Source organism: Aotus nancymaae, unplaced genomic scaffold (assembly GCF_030222135.1).
Source record: "Aotus nancymaae isolate 86718 unplaced genomic scaffold, 86718_ANA_hifiasm-v0.15.2.pri h1tg000028l, whole genome shotgun sequence".
NCBI lineage: Eukaryota > Metazoa > Chordata > Mammalia > Primates > Aotidae > Aotus > Aotus nancymaae.
In genome coordinates this window covers 39,945,318-39,965,623 of record NW_026988441.1, presented here as the reverse complement: position 1 = coordinate 39,965,623, position 20,306 = coordinate 39,945,318, and the positions used below count along the sequence as shown (strand labels likewise).

The 20,306-nt window shown below is 53.5% G+C and overlaps 1 protein-coding gene across 3 annotated transcripts; it reads left to right on the top strand.

Annotated features, from left to right (window-relative positions):
* Positions 1-869: 869 nt before the first annotated feature.
* On the top strand, positions 870-19,788 carry YJU2 (YJU2 splicing factor homolog). Of its 3 annotated transcripts, none has more exons than XM_021676669.2 (8): positions 870-981; positions 4,234-4,334; positions 6,158-6,302; positions 7,231-7,365; positions 10,961-11,142; positions 13,842-13,962; positions 16,163-16,304; positions 18,953-19,788. In XM_021676669.2, the coding sequence occupies exons 1-8, from the start codon at positions 958-960 to the stop codon at positions 19,051-19,053; spliced, it is 951 nt and encodes a 316-aa protein (XP_021532344.2). In that variant the 5' UTR covers positions 870-957; the 3' UTR covers positions 19,054-19,788. The 3 variants fall into 3 exon arrangements, with proteins under 3 accessions (XP_021532344.2, XP_012291793.2, XP_021532343.2); XM_012436370.3 differs by having other exon boundaries at positions 16,163-16,313; positions 18,963-19,788; XM_021676668.2 differs by lacking the exon at positions 18,953-19,788 and adding an exon at positions 16,498-17,245 and having other exon boundaries at positions 871-981; positions 16,163-16,313.
* The last annotated feature ends 518 nt before the right edge of the window (positions 19,789-20,306 follow it).

Genomic DNA, 20,306 nt, shown 5'->3' with positions numbered 1-20,306 from the left:
AGAATTGCTTGAACCCAGGAGGCGGAGGTTGCGGTGAGCCGAGATCGTGCCGTTGCACTCCAGCCTGGGTAACAAGAGCGAAACTCCGTCTCAAAAAAAAAACAAAAAAAAAAAAAACAAAAAATACAAAAATTACCCAGGCATGGTGGTGCACCCCTGCAATCACAGCTACTGGGGAGGCTGAGGCATGAGAATAGCTTGAATCCTGGAGGTGGAGGTTGCAGTGAGCCAAGATGCAGGCACCACTGCACTTTAGCCTGGGCAACAGAGCAAGACTCCTTCTCAATAAATAAGTAAATAAATGCCATGGCAATATCAAGAAGTTACCCTATATGGTCTAAAAAAGGGAAGCATGAATAATCCACCCCTTGTTTAGCATATAATCAAGAAATAACCATAAAAATGGGCAACCAGCAGCCCTTCGGGCTGCTCTGTCGATGGGGTAGCCTTTCTTTTTTAGACCGAGTTTCACTCTTTTTGCCCAACCTAGAGTGCAATGGCACAATTTTGGTTCACTGCAACCTCAGCCTCCTGGGTTCAAGGGATTCTCCTGCCTCAGCCTCCCCAGTAGCTGAGATTACAGGCATAAGCCACCACGCTGGACTAATTTTTTTTTTTTTCAGTAGAGACGGGGTTTCTCCATGTCACAAAATATAACGAGCCGCTGCCCACTTCCAGGGAGCGCAGCGCACTCTAGAAAATTCTCCAATTCCAGACGGCTCCCGGAACCCTTATTTCGCACTACAGAGGTTGCAACTCCGGAGGGAAGACAGAGAGACTCCCAGCTTGATAGGAGGGGAAGGGAACCAATAACAGAGGTCAGCTGTGTACGCTGCAGCCAATGATAGAGGCTGAAGGAAGTGACGTTTACGGAAGTACAGACTTCCGTCGGAAAAGCTCGATAATTACCGAGCTTAACCATTTCTCCAGTGCTTGCGAGGCAATTAGGAGGCAAAGATGTCGGAGCGAAAAGTATTAAACGTAAGTGTTGGGTGACTGGGGTTTTCCAGTCGGAGAGGGACGTTCGGGAACTTCGGGAGAGGGTAGGCATTCCTGGGTTGTCCTCTTTGGAATGCTTCTTCCCCAACGGCGTTCCGCGGGACGGTGCTTCCCAGACTCCTCCCCATCGCCTTCCATGGGGGGGTGGGTCTTCGCTAAGTCCTCCCTTCCGGGCTGGGGTGTAGCCAGTCACCTGTGGGGCGTGGCTTGGGCTTTTACCCAATCACTTCACCAGATAGGGTTTTTCCGGATGGAATTATCCAATCCCGTTTTCTGGGGGCGGGGCTTCCTCATGGGCCGATAGCCAATCGCGTTCTTTGGGGAGGTTTTGTTTGTTTTTTGTTTTTTTGAGGCGGAGTTTTGCTTTTGTGCACCAGGCTGGAGTGCAGTGGCGCGATTTGCGCCCACTGCAACCTGGTATTCCCGGGTTCAAACGATTCTTTTGCCTCAGCCTCCTGATTAACTGGGATTACAGGGGCCTGACACCAGGCCCTGCTAATTTTTGTATTTTTAGCAGAGTCGGAATTTCACCATGTTGGCCAGGCTGGTCTCGAACTCCTGACCTCAGGTGATCCACCCGCCTCGGCCTCCCAGAGTGCTGGGATTACAGGCGTCAGCCACCGCGCCCTGCCCTTTGTAGAGGTTAAGCTTTACTTAATGCTTCTGTTACTCCAGCAGGAGACCCGCAGTTTCCCCAATTGTCCCAACTGCACCCCGCAACTCTGTAGAGGGTAAACTAGGACTGTCTTAGGCCAGGCTCCCAATCACTACACTACATCGTTTCCTACGGAGTCATGTCCCTAGATCTGAATCCTGAGTAGCTGAAACCTGCGAGGCTCAGTTTACTCCTCTGGGAAATGGGCACATTGTCCTCTGTTTCCAAGAGTCTTTGCACACGTTCCTTGAGGCAAGGGGGATAAAGTGTTTTTTGCAGTGTCTGGCACCCAGCAGGCGCTCTAAACCAAAGTGCTTTATTTTCCAGCAGTGCAGTGATTTGTCATAATCCATACTCACACTCCCCTTGATTCCTAGGGCTCCTGTTTCCCAGGAGTTCCTACAGCAAGACTGGGACTGCTCTACTAGAAAGACCTGTTTGCAGCCGGGCGCAGTGCCTCACACCTGTAATCTCAGCATTTTGGGAGGCCGAGGTGGGCCCATAGCCTGAGCTCAGGAGTTTGAAACCACCCTGGCCAACATGGTGAAGCCCCATCTCTACTAAAATACAAAAAAGATTAACCAGGCACGGTGGTGGGTGCCTGTAATCCCAGCTCCTTGGGAGGCTGAGGCAGGAGAATCAGCTGAGCCTGAGAGGCAGAAGTTGCAGGGAGCTGAGATTGCACCAGTGTAACCCAGCCTGGGTGACAGAATGAGACTCTGTCTCGAAAAAGAAAAAAAAAGTGGCTGGGCGTGGTGGCTCACGCCTGTAATCCCAGGACTTTGGGAGGCTGAGTCAGGTGGATCATGAGGTCAAGAGATTGAGACCATCCTGGCCAACATGGTGAAACCCTTTACTAAAAATACAGAAATTAGCCTGGCGTGGTGGCACATGCCTGTAATCCCAGCTACTCGGGAGGCTGAGGCAGGAGAATTATTTGAACTAGGAAGTTGGAGGTTGCAGTGAGCCAAGATTGCGCCACTACACTCCAGCGTGGGTGACGGAGGGTGACTCTGTCTCAAAAAAAAAAAGAAAGAGAGACCTGCTTGCCAGATTCTGTTCCTTGGCCAGCATCTGGGAACTTGAATTTCAGGGTGGTTCCCACCATTCCCGAAGAATGGCTATCGATGCTGAAACTGCCCACAGGGTCGGGTGCAGTGGTTCACACCTGTAATCCCAGTACTTTGAGAGGCTGAGACAGGAGGATTGCTCCAGCCCAGGAGTTCAAGACCACTCTGGGCAACATAGTGAGACCCCGTCTCTCTGAAACAAAGACAAAAATTAGCTGGGTATGGTGACGTATATCTGTGGTCCCTGCTACTTGGGAGGCTGAGGCAGGAAGATCACTTGAGCCTAGGAGTTTGAGGCTGCAGTGAGCTATGACCATGGCACTGCACTTCAGCCTAAGCAACAGAGCCAGACCCTGTCTCCAGAAAACAAACAGGCCAGGTGCAGTAGTTCACACCTGTAATCCCAGCACTTTGTGGGGCCGAGGCAGGTGGATCACTTGAGGTTAGGAGTTTGAGACCAGCGTGGCCAACATGGTGAAACACTGTCTCTACTAAAAATACAAAAATTAGGCCAGATGACGTGGCTCACGCCTGTAATCCCAACACTTTGGGAGGCTGAGATGGACAGGTCACGAGGTCAGGAGTTGGAGACCAGCCTGGCCAACATGGTGAAACCCTGTCTGTACTAAAAATACAAAAAATCAGCCAGGCTTGGTGGTGGGCACCTGTAATCCCAGCTCCTTGGGAGGCTGAGGCAGGAGAATCCCTTGAACCCGGGAGCCAGAGGCTGCAGTGAACCAAGAAGGCGCCACTGCACTCCAACCTGGGCGACAAGAGTGAAACTCCGTCTCTAAAAACAAACAAAAGCGTGCCAACAGAATGGTTTATACTGAACCCCTGCTTTGCTTCTGGGATTCTGGAATCTTGGCTCCTGTGAGGCAGAGGGTTCCTGCAAGACCAGTCCCCATAAAAACCCTGGCTTTTTGGCCGGGTGCGGTGGCTCACCCCTGTAATCTCAGCACTTTGGGAGGCTGAGGCAGGCGGATCACTTGAGGGCAGGAGTTCAAGACCAGCCTGGCCAGCATGGCCCCATCTCTACTAAAAATACAAAAAATTAGCCGAGTATGGTGGCGGGTGCCTGTAATCCCAGCTACTGAGGAGGCTGAGGCAGGAGAATCGCTTGAATCCGGGAGGCGGAGGTTGCAGTGAGCAGAGATTGCACCACTGCACTCCAGCCTGGGCGATGAGTGAAACTCCGTCTCAAAAAAAAAAAAAAAAAAAAACCCTGGCTTTTTAGAGTCTCCCGTGTAGACAGCGTTTCGAGTGTGTTGTCATGACTAGTGTTAGGAGAATTTAATGCGTCCTGTGTGACTCCCCTGGCACAGAGTCTGGAAGCTTGTGCCTGGCCTCCCCCCGACTGTACTGAGTCCTGCAAGTCCTCCCTGCATGGCGTAGAACCTGGGTGGGCTTGGGGACCCCTGACCCAGCTCCCTGGACCCCCTTGCCTCTGCCCATGTCCTGCACCTGCTTCTGAAAATAACGCCCCAATGCTTCCTTCCTCCCCCGCAGAAATACTACCCACCGGACTTTGACCCGTCAAAGATCCCCAAACTCAAGCTTCCCAAAGACCGGCAGTACGTGGTGCGGCTGATGGCCCCCTTCAACATGAGGTGAGCACCCCCTGCATGACCCCACACACCGGTCACGGCTGAAGGGCGCAGTGCCTGGCATCCACAGAGGTGACCTGTCCCGTGTTCACACCGGGTCACTGGTCCCGGCTGAGACATTGACCACTCCAGCCTCCCTCACCTCACCATTTGGGATTCACCTCTGGATCTCTTAGAGCCTCCCAGCCAGGGCCTGCCTGCAGGTCTTGGTGGTTAGTAAACATGTGAGCAGAGAGGATAGGGCCCCAGAGATGCGGCCCCATAGATACATTTCAGCCCTTCCAACAGCCAAGCTCGCTCCTGCCCCAGGGCCTTTGCATGCACTGCTGCCCCTGCCTGGAACTTTCTCCCTCTACTTTCTTTTCTTTTTTTTTTTTTTTGAGGCAGTCTCGCTCTGTCGCCCAGGCTGGAGTGGGAGTGCAGTGGCACGATCTCAGCTCACTGCAACCTCTGCCACCCAGGTTGAAGTGATTCTCCTGCTTCAGCCTCGTGAGTAGCTGGGATTACAGGCATGCGGCCACCATGCCCGGCTAATTTTTGTATTTTTAGTAGAGGTGGATTTTCACCGTGTTGGCCAGGCTGGTCTCGAACTCCTGACCTCACGTGAACCACCTGCCTCGGCCTCCCAAAGTGCTGGGAGTACAGGCATGAGCCACTGTGCCCCACTAATTTTTATATTTTTAGTAGAATCAGCGTTTCACCATGTTGGCCAGGATGGTCTTGAACTTCTGACCTCAGGCAGTCTGCCCTCCTTGGCCTCCTAAAGTGCTGGGATGACAGGCGTGAGCCACCCCGCCCAGCCTTCTCCCTCTGCTTCCACGTGGCAGGCTCCTCTTGTCTGCCGTACGTCATGGCTCAGATCTCACCCCTCCGGGAGGCCTCCGTCCTCCCCTCTCACAGTACTCAGATCTGGCCTTTGTAGCACTTCAGAATGATTGTATTTCACCAATTCTAAACCCCACACCTTTGCATGTTGTAGTATATTTGAAATCACACACCTAACAAGGAGACATTTGGGTCAGTGAAATTCGGTTCCCGCCCATGTGTTGTTGACCTGCTCCTCCCCTTCATTCATTCATTCATTTATTCATTCAACACTCATTTATTGGGCACCTGCTGTGTGCCAGGGTCTGTGCTGGGCACTAGAAACAAAGTCCCTGGCCTCATGGAGCCCACAGTCTAACGGGAAGTGGAGATGCTAGGTAGTCAGGCAGGTGCACGGGCCCTGTAAGTCAGGCAGGAGAGAGCCCCTGGGTTGGTGGCGGAGAAGGAAGAGGTGTAGGTATTTGGGGTGATCAGGGCTACATCAGACAAAATGCTGTGGTGCTGAGGTCTGAGGATGAAGGGCGTCACTGGCTATGGGACTGTAGGAGCAGAGGCCTTGAGGTGCGACCGAGCTGGGAGCGTTTGCAGGATCAGACAGGCAGGGGGCGTGCTGGGCTGGGGAGCAGAGCCCTGCATAGGACAGGGAGAGGGAGGTGGGGCAGCATTTTTCTGTGTGGCATCTTCCCTCTTGGAGGGTAGGGGGCCCTGTAAGCACCGAGATGGCTTCTGGGAGTGCATGACAGGCAGGCCTCACCTACTTCGGAGGCTTCCCAAGCAGGCAACCCTTGGAGCAAGCCCCAGGAAGATATGAACGGGAATGGGAGGTTCTCAGGTGGAGGAAATTTGGACAGAGGCTGGCTGGGGCAGGCTGCCTTGTGAGGGAGGGAGCTCCCCATCGCTGGAGACAAGCAAGCGGTGATCTCGCAGGGCGCCACAGGGACAGCCTACCAGTGACAGCCAGAGTCCCAAGACAGCGTGCGTCCCTCCATCCTGCCGCACAGGTGCAAGACATGCGGAGAATACATCTACAAGGGGAAGAAATTCAACGCTCGGAAGGAGACGGTGCAGAACGAGGTCTACCTGGGCCTGCCCATCTTCCGCTTCTACATCAAGTGCACGCGCTGCCTGGCAGAGATCACCTTCAAGGTAGACGAGACGGCCAGCCAGGCCGGTCCCTCTCCCCGAGCACGCCTCACGTCAGGCCGGGCCCTGGGGTTCCTTACTCCCGTCCTCTCCATCCAGGGAATCTCGTTTCAGTTTATCCCCAAGAAACAGACAGCAGTTTGGGGGAGATGTTCATGGCAGCATTCTACATAAAGGCAGAAAGACAGACGAAACCTAGATAGATCATCATAGGGGATGAGAAGGATAAATTAGAATGCAGGCCGGGCGCGGTGGCTCACACCTGTAATCCCAGCACTTTGGGAGGCCGAGGTGGGCTGGCTGCCTGAGGTCAGAAGCTCAAGACCAGCTTAGCCAACATGACGAAATGCTGTTCTCTACTAAAAATACAAACATTAGCTGGGTGTGATGGTGGACTATAATCCCAGTTACATGGGAGGCTGAGGCAGGAGAATCGCTTGCACCTGGGAGGCGGAGGTTGCAGTGAGCCCAGGTTGGAACACTGGACTCCATCTGGGTGACAGAGCAAGACTCCACCTAAAAAAAAAGCCAAACCAGGCACAGTGACTCATGCCTGTAATCCCAGCTCAGCAGCTTGGGAAGCCAAGGCAGGAGAGAGACTCCCTGAGGTCAGGAGTTTGAGACCAGCCTGGCCAACATGGTGAAACCCCATCTCTACTAAAAATACAAAAATTAGCTGGGTATGGTGGCGCACGCCTGTAGTCCCAGCTACTCAGGAGGCTGAGGCAGGAGAATTGCTTGAACCTGGGATTCAGAGGTTGCAGTGAGTCGACATCGCGCCACTGCACTCTAACCTGGTGACAGAGCAAGACTGTGTCTCAAAAAAAAAAGGAAAAAATTAGAGAGAAGGGGCCCTGAACTACTGGTGGTGCTTTAGAAGTTTCTGGTGCCTGGGGATGTAGGAGCTGATGTCTGTCTATCCTCCCTCCAGACAGACCCTGAAAACACAGACTACACCATGGAGCATGGAGCCACAAGAAATTTCCAGGCTGAGAAGCTCCTGGAGGAGGAGGAGAAGAGGGTGCAGAAAGAGCGGGAGGATGAGGAGCTGAACAACCCCATGAAGGTGAGCTGGGGGCGTGCAGATGTTCATGGACACTGTGTGTGTGTGTGTGTGTGTGTGTGTGTCTGTGTCTGTGTCTGTGGGTGAAGGTGTGTGTGTAGGTGTGGGTGTGGGTTTGTGGGGGTGTGTGTGGGTATGTGTGGTGGGTGGGTAAGTGCATGTGTGTGGGCAGGGATGTGGGTGTGTGTGTAGGGGTGGGTGTGGGTTTGTGGGGGTGTGTGTGTGGGTGTGTGTGGTGGGTGGGTAAGTGCATGTGTGTGGGCAGGGATGTGGGTGTGTAGGTAGGGGTGGGTGTGGGGGGGTGGGTAGGGGTGTGTGTTGGGGGGTGGATGTGTTAGTGGGTGTGCCTTCCCTGCCTCAGGTCCCCAGGGAAGGAAGATGGGGTAGGGGACATGGTTGGTAAAACTTCAAGATGTCCCCAGAAGGCCAGGCACAGTGGCTCACGCCTGTAATCCCAGCACTTTGGGAGGCCAAGGTGGGCAGATCATGAGGTCAAGAGTTTGAGACCAACCTGGACAACATGGCGAAACCCCATCTCTACGAAAAATACAAATTAGCTGGGCATGGTGGCACACACCTTTCATCCCAGCTACTCAGGAGGCTGAGGCAGGAGAATCACTTTAACCCGGGAGGCAGAGGTTGCAGTGATCCAAGATTGCACCAGTGTTTTCCAGCCTGGGCAACAGAGTGAGACTTTGTCTCAGAAAAAAAGAAAAAGATTAACCAGGCATGGTGGTGCATGCTTGTAATCCCAGCAACTCAGGAGACCAAGGCAGGAGAATTGCTTGAACCTGGAGGACAGAGGTTACAGTGAGCCAAGATCCTGCCTCTGCACACCAGCCTGGGCAACAGAGCAAGACTCTGTCTCAAAAATAAAATAAAATAAAATAAATTATATTCACTTCCAATTGGACAATTTTGTTTTTCTCAGAAATACTGAAATGAACCAGGCATGGTGGCTTGAACCTGTAGTCCTGGCTACTTTAGGGGTTGAGACGGGAGGATCACTTGAGTCCAGGAGTCCTAGACCAGCATGGGCAACAGTGAGACTCTGTGTCTATAAAACATTAAAAATTAGCCAGGTATACTGGTGTGTAACTGTAGTTCCAGCTACTAGGGAGGTTGGGACAGGAGGATCACTTGAGCCCAGGAGGTCAAGGCTGCAGTGAGCTATGATCACACCACTGCACTCCAGCCTGGGAGACAGAGCAAGACTCTGCCGCTAAAAATATATATATATATGTGTGTGTGTGTGTGTATGTGTATATATTTGTACATATATATACACACACGTATATACTTAGACACATACATATACCTATATGTATATAACACACATATATAAAATAAATTTAAAAATGATTCTGTTCACTGCTGTCCCCTCTCACTCCCATATTTCCCGTCCATTCCCATCTATTTCTGGACCCACCCACCCCTTCCAAATGTGAGTTTTCTGAGCAAGCCACATCGGAGCTGATCCAGCATTTTCCATGGCCATGCAGAGCAACAGGGAGGGAAATGAGCCTTGGTAAGGGTTTGGTGTGTGCCTGGGGCTGTTGCACTGCTGTCTGTGTGTGACTTTAGTTACCTCCATGCTGACAGCAAGGGGCTGTTAACCCTGGTACTAGTCAGCTATTGCTACATAACAGGTTATCCCAAAACGTAGTGACCTCAAACAACAGACATTTAGTATCCCACAGTTTTTGAGAGTCAGGCATCCAGAAGCAGCTAAGCTGGATGGTTCTGGCTTGGGTGCTTCCATGAGGTTGCAGTCAAGGCGTTGGCCAGGGCAGTATCATCTGAAGGCTAGACTGGGGCTGGAGGAGCCACTTGAAAACTGGCTCCCTCTACTGGCTGTTGGCGGAAGGCCTCAGCGCCTCACCACCTGGAGAGCTGCTTGAGCAGCCTCACAACATGGCGGCTGCCTACCCCAGACCCGAGAGTGAGAGAGCAAGGAGGAAGCCCTGTGTTTTTACGTCCTGTTCTCAGAAGTGACATGCTGTTACTTCTCTCATAGCCCATTAGATCAAGTAGCTGTATCCAGCCCCTGCTAAAGGGGAGGGGAGTTACCTCCACCCCTTAAAGGGAGGAGCATCAGAGAGTTTGTGGATATATTTTAAAACTACCAGAATTGCCATTTTCCAAAGGGTAAATACCACAAAGTCACAGCACCAGGAAGCAGCCAGGCAGGATTCACGCCCAGCCCGGCCTTGCTCCAAAGCCACTTCTCAGAGGCCTATGACTGCCAGTGTCGCCTCCCTGAACCTCAGTTTTCTTTTCTGTAAAATAGGGGTTGTGAGGTTTTTTTTTTTTTTTTTTTTTTTTTTTGAGACGGAGTTTCGCTCGTTACCCAGGCTGGAGTGCAATGGCGCGATCTCGGCTCACTGCAACGTCTGCCTCCTGGGTTCAGGCAATTCTCTTGCCTCAGCCTCCTGAGTATCTGGGATTACAGGTGTGAGCCACCGCGCCCGGCCCGGTTGTGAGGATTAAATGAGATTGCATATGGAAAGGTTTTGGCCCAGCGTAAGGTGCTCAGGTTGTCTTTTTACATTTTTCCTTTCTTTTTTTTTTTTTTTTTTTTTTTTGAGATGAAGTCTCACTCTGCCACCCAGGCTGGAATGCATTGGCACGATCTCAGCTCACTGCAACCTCTGTCCCCCAGGTTCAAGTGATTCTCCTACCTCAGCCTCCCAAGTAGCTGGGATTACAGGCGTGCGCCACTATGCCCACCTAATTTTTTGTATTTTTAGTAGAGACGGGGTTTCACCATGTTGACCAGTATGGTCTCGATCTCTTGACCTCGTGATTCACCTGCCTCAGCCTCCCAAAGTGCTGGGATTACAGGCATGAGCCACCGCGCCCGGCCTTATTTATTTTTTTGAGATGGAGTCTCACTCTGTCACTCAGGTGTGAGTACATGGTGCGATCTCAGCTCACTGCAACCTCTGCCACCCAGGTTCCAGCAACTCTCCTGCCTCAGCCTCCCAAGTAGCTGGAATGACAGGCACACGCCACCACTCCCAGCCAGTTTTGTATTTTTAGTAGAGATAGGGTTTCACCATGTGGGCCAGGCTGCTCTCGAACTCCTGACCTCAAGTGATCTACCCTCCTCAGCCTCCTCAGCCTCCCCAAGTTCTGGGATTGAAGGCATGAGCCATAACACACAGCCTGTATTTTTAGTAGAGACAGGGTTTCACCATGTGGACCAGGCTGGTCTCGAACTCCTGACCTCAAGTGATCCTCCCACCACGGTCTCCCTAAATGCTGGAATTATAGATGTGAGCCACCATGCCTGACTGAATTTTTCCTTATTATTTTTACTGAAAGATGGCACCAGGCTGGAAGTCCAGGCCACCTGAGTCCAGAGCCGTAGTCTTTCCACCTGACCCTGCCCAGGGGCTCAGATCCCGGCTCTACCACTGCTCAGCCCCATGGACGTCACTTTCCTGCCCCAGACCTGAGTGTTCTCACCTGTGAAATGGGCACAGCGCTGGGCATGGGTAGGGGGTTTCCTCCCGTGGCCGGTGGCTGCCCCCGAGGCCAGGCAGGGTGTGCCCGGGGTGCCATGCATTCAGCCCTTCTGCCCTGCGCCCACCAGGTGCTGGAGAACCGGACCAAGGACTCCAAGCTGGAGATGGAGGTGCTGGAGAACCTGCAGGAGCTGAAGGACCTGAACCAGCGGCAGGCGTACGTGGACTTTGAGGCCATGCTGCGGCAGCACCGCCTGTCCGAGGAGGAGCGGCGGAGGCAGGAGCAGGAGGAGGACGAGCGGGAGACCGCGTGAGTCGGGGCCGACCCATCCCAGGCCCAGCTCGCAGCCTCTGCACCGGCGGGCGCTGCCTCTGCCCGGGACCCTTCCCCCAGTTCACAGGGACCCCTTTCCCACCGCCCAACTCACTTTCTCCCTTGCAGCATCTGTCTCGGGGGTGCCTGGGCCACCGCCAGGCTCAGTGGCTCAGCACATGGTCACCCGCATGGCTGTGGTTTGTCACAGTGAGAGGACACAGCAGATTCAGCACAGGGCAAAGGCATGTGGGGTGTTTTGGGGGCCAGGCCTTCCAGATCTTCTCCTGCTGTAGCCTCGAAGATCGCGCCTCATCCCCAGCACGAGTCCAGAGAGAGGCGCCGTCACCGGGGAAGCACCTAGAGACCCAGTGTGGGGTTCCTATGGAGCCCGGACCCACAGCGCCCTTCCTGGCCCATGCGGGGATTCCAGACGCCAGAGGAAAGCAGGGTCGCGCATACACCATGGTGTTTGCAGGAGCAGCTGAGGCCCCAGAGGCTGTATTGTCACTGAGAGGGGCCCCCAGTGCAGGCTCCCTGACACCCACCAAGGGCCGCCCTCTCCAGCCACCTTCTGAGGACACAGCCTCAGGCCCCGTGGGTGAATGCTTTTCTTCTGTTTTTCTGAGCCAGGGTCTCACTCTCACCCAGGCTGGAGTGCAGTCAGAGCTCGCTGTAGCCTCCATCTCCCGGGCTCAAGCGATCCTCCTGCCTCAGCCTTCTGGGTAGCTGGGACTACAGGACTCATCACCAGGCCCAGCTAATTGTTTTTAGTTTTCTAGAGACAGGACCTCGCCATGTTGGCCAGGCTGGTCCTGAACTTTTGGCCTCAGGTGATCCTCCCGCCTCAGCCTCCCAAAGTGCTGGATGACAGGTATGAGCCCCTGTGACCAGCTGGTGAATGCCTTTGACGCCAACCACCTCTGAGCCCTCGTGCTGATCCGCGCCTTTCCCGGTGCCTCATCTCCCCTCCCTTCTTTAGAATCTGAGCTGTGGCCCAGTACGGTGGCTCCCGCCTGTCATCCGGCACTTTGGGAGGCCGAGGCAGGTAGATCACCTGAGATCAGGACTTCAAGACCAGCCTGGCCAACATGGCTATTTCCATTTATACTAAAAATACAAAAACAAATTAGCTGGGCGTGGTGGCGGATGGCTGTAATCCCAGCTGCTCTGGAGGCTGAGACAGGAGAATTGCCTGAACCTGGGAATCGGAGGCTGCAGTGAGCCGAGATGGTGCTGCTAAACTCCAGCCTGGGTGACAGAGCAGGACTCCATCTAAAAAATAAAAATGAAATTAAAAACTAAAAAATAAAAAGTAGAGTGGGCACGCTGGCTCACACCTCTAAACCCAGCACTTCAGGGGGCTGAGGCAGGCAGATGACCTGATGTCAGGAGTTTGAGACCATCCTGACCAACATGGTGAAACCCTATCTCTACTAAAAATACAAAAATTAACAGGACACAGTGGCACATGCCTGTAGTCCCAGCTACTCAGGAGGCTGAGGCTGCAGAATCACTTGAACCCAGGAGGTGGAGGTTGCAGTGACCCGAGATCGCATCACTGCACTCCAGCCTGGATGACAGAGTGAGACTCTGTCTCAAAAAATATATATACAAAAATTAGCCAAGCATGGACTGGGTGTGGTGGCTCATACCTATAGTCCCAGCACCTTGGGAGGCTGAGGCGGGTGGATCACCTGAGGTCGGGAGTTCGAGACCAGCCTGACCAACATGGAGAAACCCCGTCTCTACTAAAAATACAAAATTAACTGGGCGTGGTTACACGCACCTGTAATCTCAGCTACTTGGGAAGCTGAGACAGGAGAATCGCTTGAACCCGGGAGGTAGAGGTTGCAGTGAGCTGAGATCACGCCATTGCATTCCAGCCTGGGCAACAAGAGTGAAACTCTGTCTCAAAAAAAATTAGCCAGGCACCTGTAATCTCAGCTGTTTGGGAGGGTGAGGCAGGAGAATTGCTTGAACCCGGGTGGAGAAGGTTGCAGTGAGCTGAGATTGCACCACTGCACTCCAGCCTGGCAACAGAGTGACTATCTCAAACATAAAATGAAATAAAAATTAATGAGGTGTAGGGCCACATGCCTATGGACCCAGCTACCCAGGAAGCTGAGTGGGGAGGATCACTTGTGCCCAGGAGGTCGAGGTTGCAGTGAGCTATGATGATGCCACTGCATCCCACCCTGGGTGACAGAGTGAGACCTTGTGTCTTAAAAAAAAAAAAGTATGCCAGGCGCTGTGGCTCACCCCTGTGATCCCAGCACTTCGGGAGGCCGAGGCAGGCGGATCATGAGGTCAGGAGTTCAAGACCATCCTGGCCAACATGGTGAAACCCCTTCTCTACTGAAAAATACAAAAATAAGCTGGGCATGGTGGCTCATGCCTGTAATCCCAGCTACTTGGGAGGCTGAGGTAGAAGAATTGTTTAAACGGCGACCCGGGAGGCGGAGGTTGCAGTGAGCCGAGATCATGCCACTGCACTCCAGCCTGGGCTACAGAGCGAGACTCCATCTTAAAAAAAAAAAAAAAGTAATCTTTGCGTCCTCTACTCAGTCCCAACCCTGCTTGCCGAGGGCAGGAAGGGGTCTCTGGGCACCCAGGCCCCTCGCCACCCCAGCAGGCGCATCCCAGGTGTGTCTCCTGTGCAGAGCACATCTAAGCTCCCATCTCCCATCCCACAGGGCCCTGTTGGAGGAATCCAGAAAACGAAGACTGCTGGAAGACTCCGACTCAGAGGATGAGGCTGCTCCGGTGCCCCTCCAGCCAGCCCCTCGGCCCAACCCCACCGCCATCCTGGATGAGGTGAGGGGGGCTGCCTGAGTCCCCGGGGGCCTAGGGACAGCTGAAGCCAGGAGTCTGCTTGACTTTTTCTTAAAAGGCCAGTCTGCGGCTATAGCCCAGGACAACCACGATCAGATGTAAATAAGGGGACATAGCGTGGTGCCGATAACACTTTTATTTGTAGGCTGGATGCCGTGGTTCATGCCTGTAATCCCAGCATTTTGGGAGGCCAAGGCAGGAGGATCGCTTGAGGCTACGAGTTTGAGACCAGCCTGGGCAACAAAGTTAGACCCCTTCTTTACAAGATTACAAAAATTAGCCATGTTTGTGGTGCTACTTGAGAGGGTGAGGCAGGAGGATCACTTGAGCCCAGAAGGTCAAGGCTGCAGTGAGCTGTATCAGTACCACCGAACTCCAGCCAGAGCAAGAGTGAAACCCTGTCTAAAATAAACAAAAATTAAGGCTGAGTGCAGTCGCTCACGCCTGTAATCCCACCTACTCGGGAGGCTGAGGCAGGAGAATCACTTGAACCCAGAAGGTGGAGTTTGCAGTGAGCCGCCGAGGGTCGGCGGGGGTGGCCACTGTGAAGGTGTCGGAGAGGCCTCCTTCAAGTCATGGCTCTGGACTGATTTCAGAATGAGGAAAAGATGTTAAAGGCACAGATGGCCAGGTGCGGTGGCTCATGCCTGTCATCCCAACACTTTGGGAGGCTGAGGTGGGTGGATCACTTGAGGTCAGCAGTTCGAGACCAGCCCGGCTGGACACTGAAAGCCACTGTCCTTTCTCTGTCCCTCATATGCGCTGCCCTGGCACTTCCTGAATCACACTGTGACTTCTCATCTCCATGACTTTACCCATGGCATCTCCTTTACCTGGGATGCCCCCTTCACTTGGTGAACTCCTACTCACCCTTTAATGCCCAATGCAAGACACCCTTCCTCAGAGAAACTCATCCTCACAGTTCAAGCTCACGTGCCCCGGCTTCACTCTCACCCAGATGGATGTTGTCTTGTCCCTCTCTCTCCCCACATGGTGAGCTCTGTGAGAGCAGAGCACCCACCAGGACTTCCTTAACCCAGTGGCTACCACTTCCTCTATTTAAACATAAAACAGAGTAACACAGTTCACAGAGCTGCACAGAACTTGAAACAGTTCAAGACCAGCCTGGCCAACATGGTAAAACCCCATCTCTATTAAAAATACAAAAATTAGCTGGGCGTGCTGGTGGGTGCCTGTACTCCCAGCTACTTGGGAGGCTGAGGCAGGAGAATTTCTCGAACCCGGGAGGTGGAGGTTGCAGTGAGCGGAGGTCACTCAGCCTGAGTGACAGAATGAGACTCCGTCTGGCTCACACCTGCCATCCCAGCTCTTTGGGACACTGAGATGGGAGGATCGCTTGAGCCAGGAGTTCGAGACCAGCCTGGGCAACATAGCGAGACCCTATCTCTATGAAAAATAAAAATGTTAGCCTGTGATGGTGACATGCTCCTGCAGGAGGCTGAGGCAGGAGGATCGCTTGAGCCCAGGAGTTTGAGGCTGCAGTGAGCTGTGATTGCACCACTGCACTCCAGCCTGGGCAATAGAGTAAGACTCTCTCAAAAAAAAATTTTTTTAAATAAATAGATTAAAGGGGCCCTTCTGTAGCAATTAGGGAGCTGGATGTCCTGCTGACCCTTTTCTACCTGGCCCTAACTCTTCCTCAAAGCAGCCGCCTCCATTTTCACTTGTTCCCTCAAGTACATTGATTAAGCGCCTTCTTGTGCGGAGAACTGTTTGTGGCGCTACAGAACCAGTGGTGGGGAAGATGGGCTCACAGTGAGTAAGGGAGAGAGTTATAACAGCCAGCAGAGGGCACAGTGAGCATGGACATGCAGCCTGCATGTAAGCTTGAATCACGATGGGCTTCTCAGAGGAGAGGTGTTTTACGTTGGGTATTGAAGAGCGAGTAGGAGTTCACCAAGCGAGTGCATGGAAAAGGGGACAGCCCTGGTGAAGGGAATAGCATGGGTAAAGGCATGAGGATGAGAAGCCACAGTGATTCAGGAAGTGCCAGACCAGGTTATGTGGGCTGGAGGATGGGCAGAGGCCTTTAGTGCCTAGCCTAGGGCAGTGAGGAGCCATAGAGGAGTTTAGAGCAGAAGAGGAATGTGGTCAGTGGGGCAGTGAGCAGGGGTTGGGGGCAGAGGGGCCAGACCCCCTCACATGTGCCTATCACCTACAGGCCCCAAAGCCCAAGAGGAAGGTGGAGGTCTGGGAGCAGAGCATTGGCAGCCTGGGCAGCCGGCCCCCGCTGTCGGGGCTGGTCGTGGTGAAGAAAGCAAAGGCTGACCCCGACCGCAGCAACGGGCAGCCCCAGGCGGCCCCAGCCCCAGGTAAGGTCACTGTTTCCAGAGCCGGGCGCGGTTTCTATCGTGGCCTCTAGGTGGCGGCAGCGCTCCCAGTGCAATTAGGGAGCCTTCATTGGGTGGGTGGGGGCAGCATCCGAGCCTCACAGGACCAATTAGTGGCGTGAGTAGAGAAGTGAGGCGGCTTCTTTTTGTCTTTTATTTACAAAAGGAGCCAGTGCTTGCTTTTAAAGCCCAAGTCATGTGAGAGTGTGTGAAATAAACGTCAAATCCGTGCTTCCCTACTCGGCTTTCGCTGTCCGCAGATGCCAGGCTGCCCCATCCCCATCCCAGGACGTCTCCGCTGTCACATACCTGGTGCTCTGCAGGGGTGAGAGCCCCACACCCCCAGCCCCGGGTGGATGGAGGATTGGGGTGGGGTCAGCATTGCCAGAATTCGGAGTGGAGCAGCCCGGGGGCAGATCCCTCCAATTTCCATTGGCTTGTCCTATGGCCTTGGCCGAGGACTTCCCCCCAGGAGGGTCTCAGTGTCCTGTCCTGTAAAATGCAGCTAAGGGGACCCACCTCACGTAGGTGGGATCAGTCCCCAGGTTTGGGTTGATTCTGAGTGCTGGCAATGGAGTAGACCCTGGCACATAGCGAGCCTTGGACACGCTTGAGACATTTTTGTCAGTACTGATAAAAATTATGCCATTTGGCCGGGCGCAGTGGCTCACACCTGTAATCCAAGCACTTTGGGAGGCCGAGGCGGGCGGATCACTTAAGGTCAGGAGTTCAAGACCAGCCTGGCCAACATGGCGAAACCCCGTCTCTAAAAAAAATACAAAAATAGGCCGGGCGCGGTGGCTCAAGCCTGTAATCCCAGCACTTTGGGAGGCCAAGGCGGGTGGATCACGAGGTCAAGAGATCGAGACCATCCTGGTCAACATGGTGAAACCCCGTCTCTACTAATACAAAAAATTAGCTGGGCATGGTGGCGCGTGCCTGTAATCGCAGCTACTCAGGAGGCTGAGGCAGGAGAATTACCTGAACCCAGGAGGCGGAGGTTGCGGTGAGCCGAGATCGCGCCATTGCACTCCAGCCTGGGTAACAAGAGCGAAACTCCATCTCAAAAAAAAAAAAAAAAATACAAAAATTAGCCGGGCACAGTGGCGGGTGCCTGTAATCCCAGCTGCTTGGGAAGCTGAGGCAGGAGAATTCCTTGAACCCGGGAGGTGGAGGTTGCAGTGACCCAAGATCGCACCACTGCACTCTAGCCTGGGCGACAGAGATAGCGAGACTCCATCTCAAAAAAAAAAAAAATTGACCAGGTGCCATGGTTCACGCCTATAATCCTGGCACTTTGGGAGGCTGAGGAGGGCAGATCACCTGAGATCAGGAATTCAAGACCAGCCTGGCCAACATGGTAAAACCCCATCTCTATTAAAAATACAAAAATTAGCCAGGTACGGTGGCATGTACCTGTAATCCCAGCTACGTGGGAGGCTGAGACAGAAGAATCACTTCAACCCCAGAGGCGGAGGTTGCATTAACCAAGATGATGCCATTGCACTACAGACTGGGTGACAGAGCAAGACTCCATCTCAAAAAAATAATTATATGTAGGGTCCAGCCCTACAGGGTCCTGTGAGCCCCTCTCTGCTGGTGTGGAGGTGAGAAACTGGGGAAATAAAACCCACAAGACACCGAGAAAGAGAAAAGAGAGTTTGGGCCCGGGGGTCCCCTGCCAGCCAAAGAGCGGAGTCCAGCGGTCGCCCGTAGTGCCTGGACACTCTTGAGGAAAAGCAGGGGGCAGGGAAGGTAGGCTGAGGTAATGGTGGTCGGTGATAGAGTCTGGTAAATCACGTGTCTTGGAGATAGGGGCCCAGGACTTTCAAGTAGCCGAGGTGAGATTTTAGGCATCTTCCCTAGCTGACTAACCAGCAGGCGCTTTCCCAGCGCTGGCGCTGCCGCACAGCCGAGGCGCCCTCCAGCAGCCCTTATGCAGGTGTGACGAGGGGCTTAGAGCATCTTGCCTTGGGGTCACTTTGTTCACAATGTCACCTCAGTTCCATGCTTCATAACCCAATAATCATTAGTAAAATGAAGGGTTATATTGAGTATATATCTTTATGATTATAAGTGAGTGACTATGGGATGATATATGATTATATAAAGGAATAACTATGTGCCTACATTTCTAATTATTTTCTAAATCAATATTTATATGGGAACAGGCTGAGGCTTCAGATCCTTGCCAGGGCACTTGCAGGGTTCCCCGCCTCCCACAATTATCCCATTTGTCAGAGGAAGAGACTGAGAGTCAGAGTGGCTTTCACAGCCGGGCATAGAATCTGTCCCTCTTAATTGCCTTAGTGGGATTTTTCCTAGGGCGGTTAGGTCCTCAGTGACTGGACATTGAACTTGGCGCCATTTCCAGTTTTCGCAGCGCGTGCTGCCTGCCTCGGCACGGGCTTCCATGGGTCATCGTTCAGAAGTGGAGCTGTCGAGTCCAGAGTGTGCGGATGTGACTCTGTGACGGGTCCCATCAGGTGCCATCCAGAAAGGCCAGGCCATTCACGTGGCGTCACCCTTGGCCTTGCAAACCGTCAGAGGTGGCCGGCCCTGTGCTCCAGGCCTTGTCCCTGGCCTGTCCAGTCTGGAGCTGAGATGGGCTAACTCTCACTCTCCCCCCAGGACCCCCGCAGAGCAGGAAGGAGGCCGACCCTGCGCCCCCGACGTCCGGCGCGTCCTCCCTGAGCCAGCTGGGCGCATACCTGGACAGTGACGACAGCAACGGTAGCAACTGAGCCGTCCTAGGACCCCGGAACGGGTCAGGCTACAAGACCAGCTTCCGCCGCATCCAGGCCGGCATTGCTGGTGGCCGGGGCAGGAGGCTTGGGCGTGACCGGAGCCCTGAAGGACAAGCGCCAGCGTGCTCCAAGCACATAGGGCTAACAAGGGCGTCAGCCCCAGGATGTAACTTTTCTCTGCCCTCACCAGCCTCTCAACACCTCGGGGACCCCTGCCCCTCGTGCCCCCACCTGTCCCCACCTGTCACTGTGCTCAGGGCTGCGACATCCCTGGAATCTCAACTTCCATCACTACTTCAGGGTGGCGGCGTTTGGAGGATGGGGTGAACCTGCCGACCTCTAGACGGCCTCATGTCTTCTTTCTACAAACTGTCGGAACCAATAAAAGGAAACCTGCCGAGCGTCCCGGCCCATCTCTCCCCTGGAGTCTGATGAGGAGGCCCAGGGCAAGGCCTTTGTTAGCATCATTCCAGGGTTAGTCCACAGAGGCTTGTTTTTTTTTTTTCTTTGAAACAGAGCCTCGCCCTGTTAACCAGGCTGGAGTGCAGTGGTGCGATCTTAGCTCACTGCAACCTCGCCTCCTGGATCCAAGCAATTCTCCTGCCTCAGCCTCCCGAGTAGCTGGGACTACAGGCACCCACCACCACACCCAGCTAATTTTTATATCTTTAGTAGAGACGGGGTTTCACTGTGTTAGCCAGGATGGTCTCGAACTCCTGACCTCGTGATCTGCCCGCCTCAGCCTCCCAAAGTGCTGGGATTGTAGGCGTGAGCCACCGTGCCCCGCCCACAGAGGCCTTTTTTTTTTTTTTTTTTTTGAGACAGGATCTCACTCTGTTGCTTAGGTTGGAATGCAGTAGCACATTCTCTGCTCACTGCAGCCTTGAACTCCCGGGCTCAGGTGATCCTCCCACCTCAGCCTCGAGATTATCTGGGATCTCAGGTGTGTGCCACCATTCCTGGGTAACTTTTTATGTATTTAGGAAAGACTAGGTTTCGCCATGTTGCCCAGGGGACCTTGAATTCATGGGCTCTGGCGATTCTACTGCCTCGGCCTCACAGAGTGCTGGGGTCACAGGCATGAGCCACTGGGCCTGACACCAGAGTTAGTTGTCGCCTGAAAGTGCTGAGGCTTATGGTCTGGGCTTTTTTCTTTTCTCTTCTCTTTTTTTTCTTTCTTTCTTTTAAAAAAAATAAATTGAGGCTGGGCGCGGTGGCTCACGCCTGT

Bases quoted from the DNA above. Each gene is read 5' to 3' on its own strand.
- YJU2 (XM_012436370.3), top strand. From the start codon at position 958: ATGTCGGAGCGAAAAGTATTAAAC. The intron at 7,366-10,960 runs GTGAGCTGGGGG...TGCGCCCACCAG, and splicing joins AGCTGAACAACCCCATGAAG to GTGCTGGAGAACCGGACCAA. The intron at 16,314-18,962 runs GTAAGGTCACTG...CTCTCCCCCCAG, and splicing joins CCAGGCGGCCCCAGCCCCAG to GACCCCCGCAGAGCAGGAAG.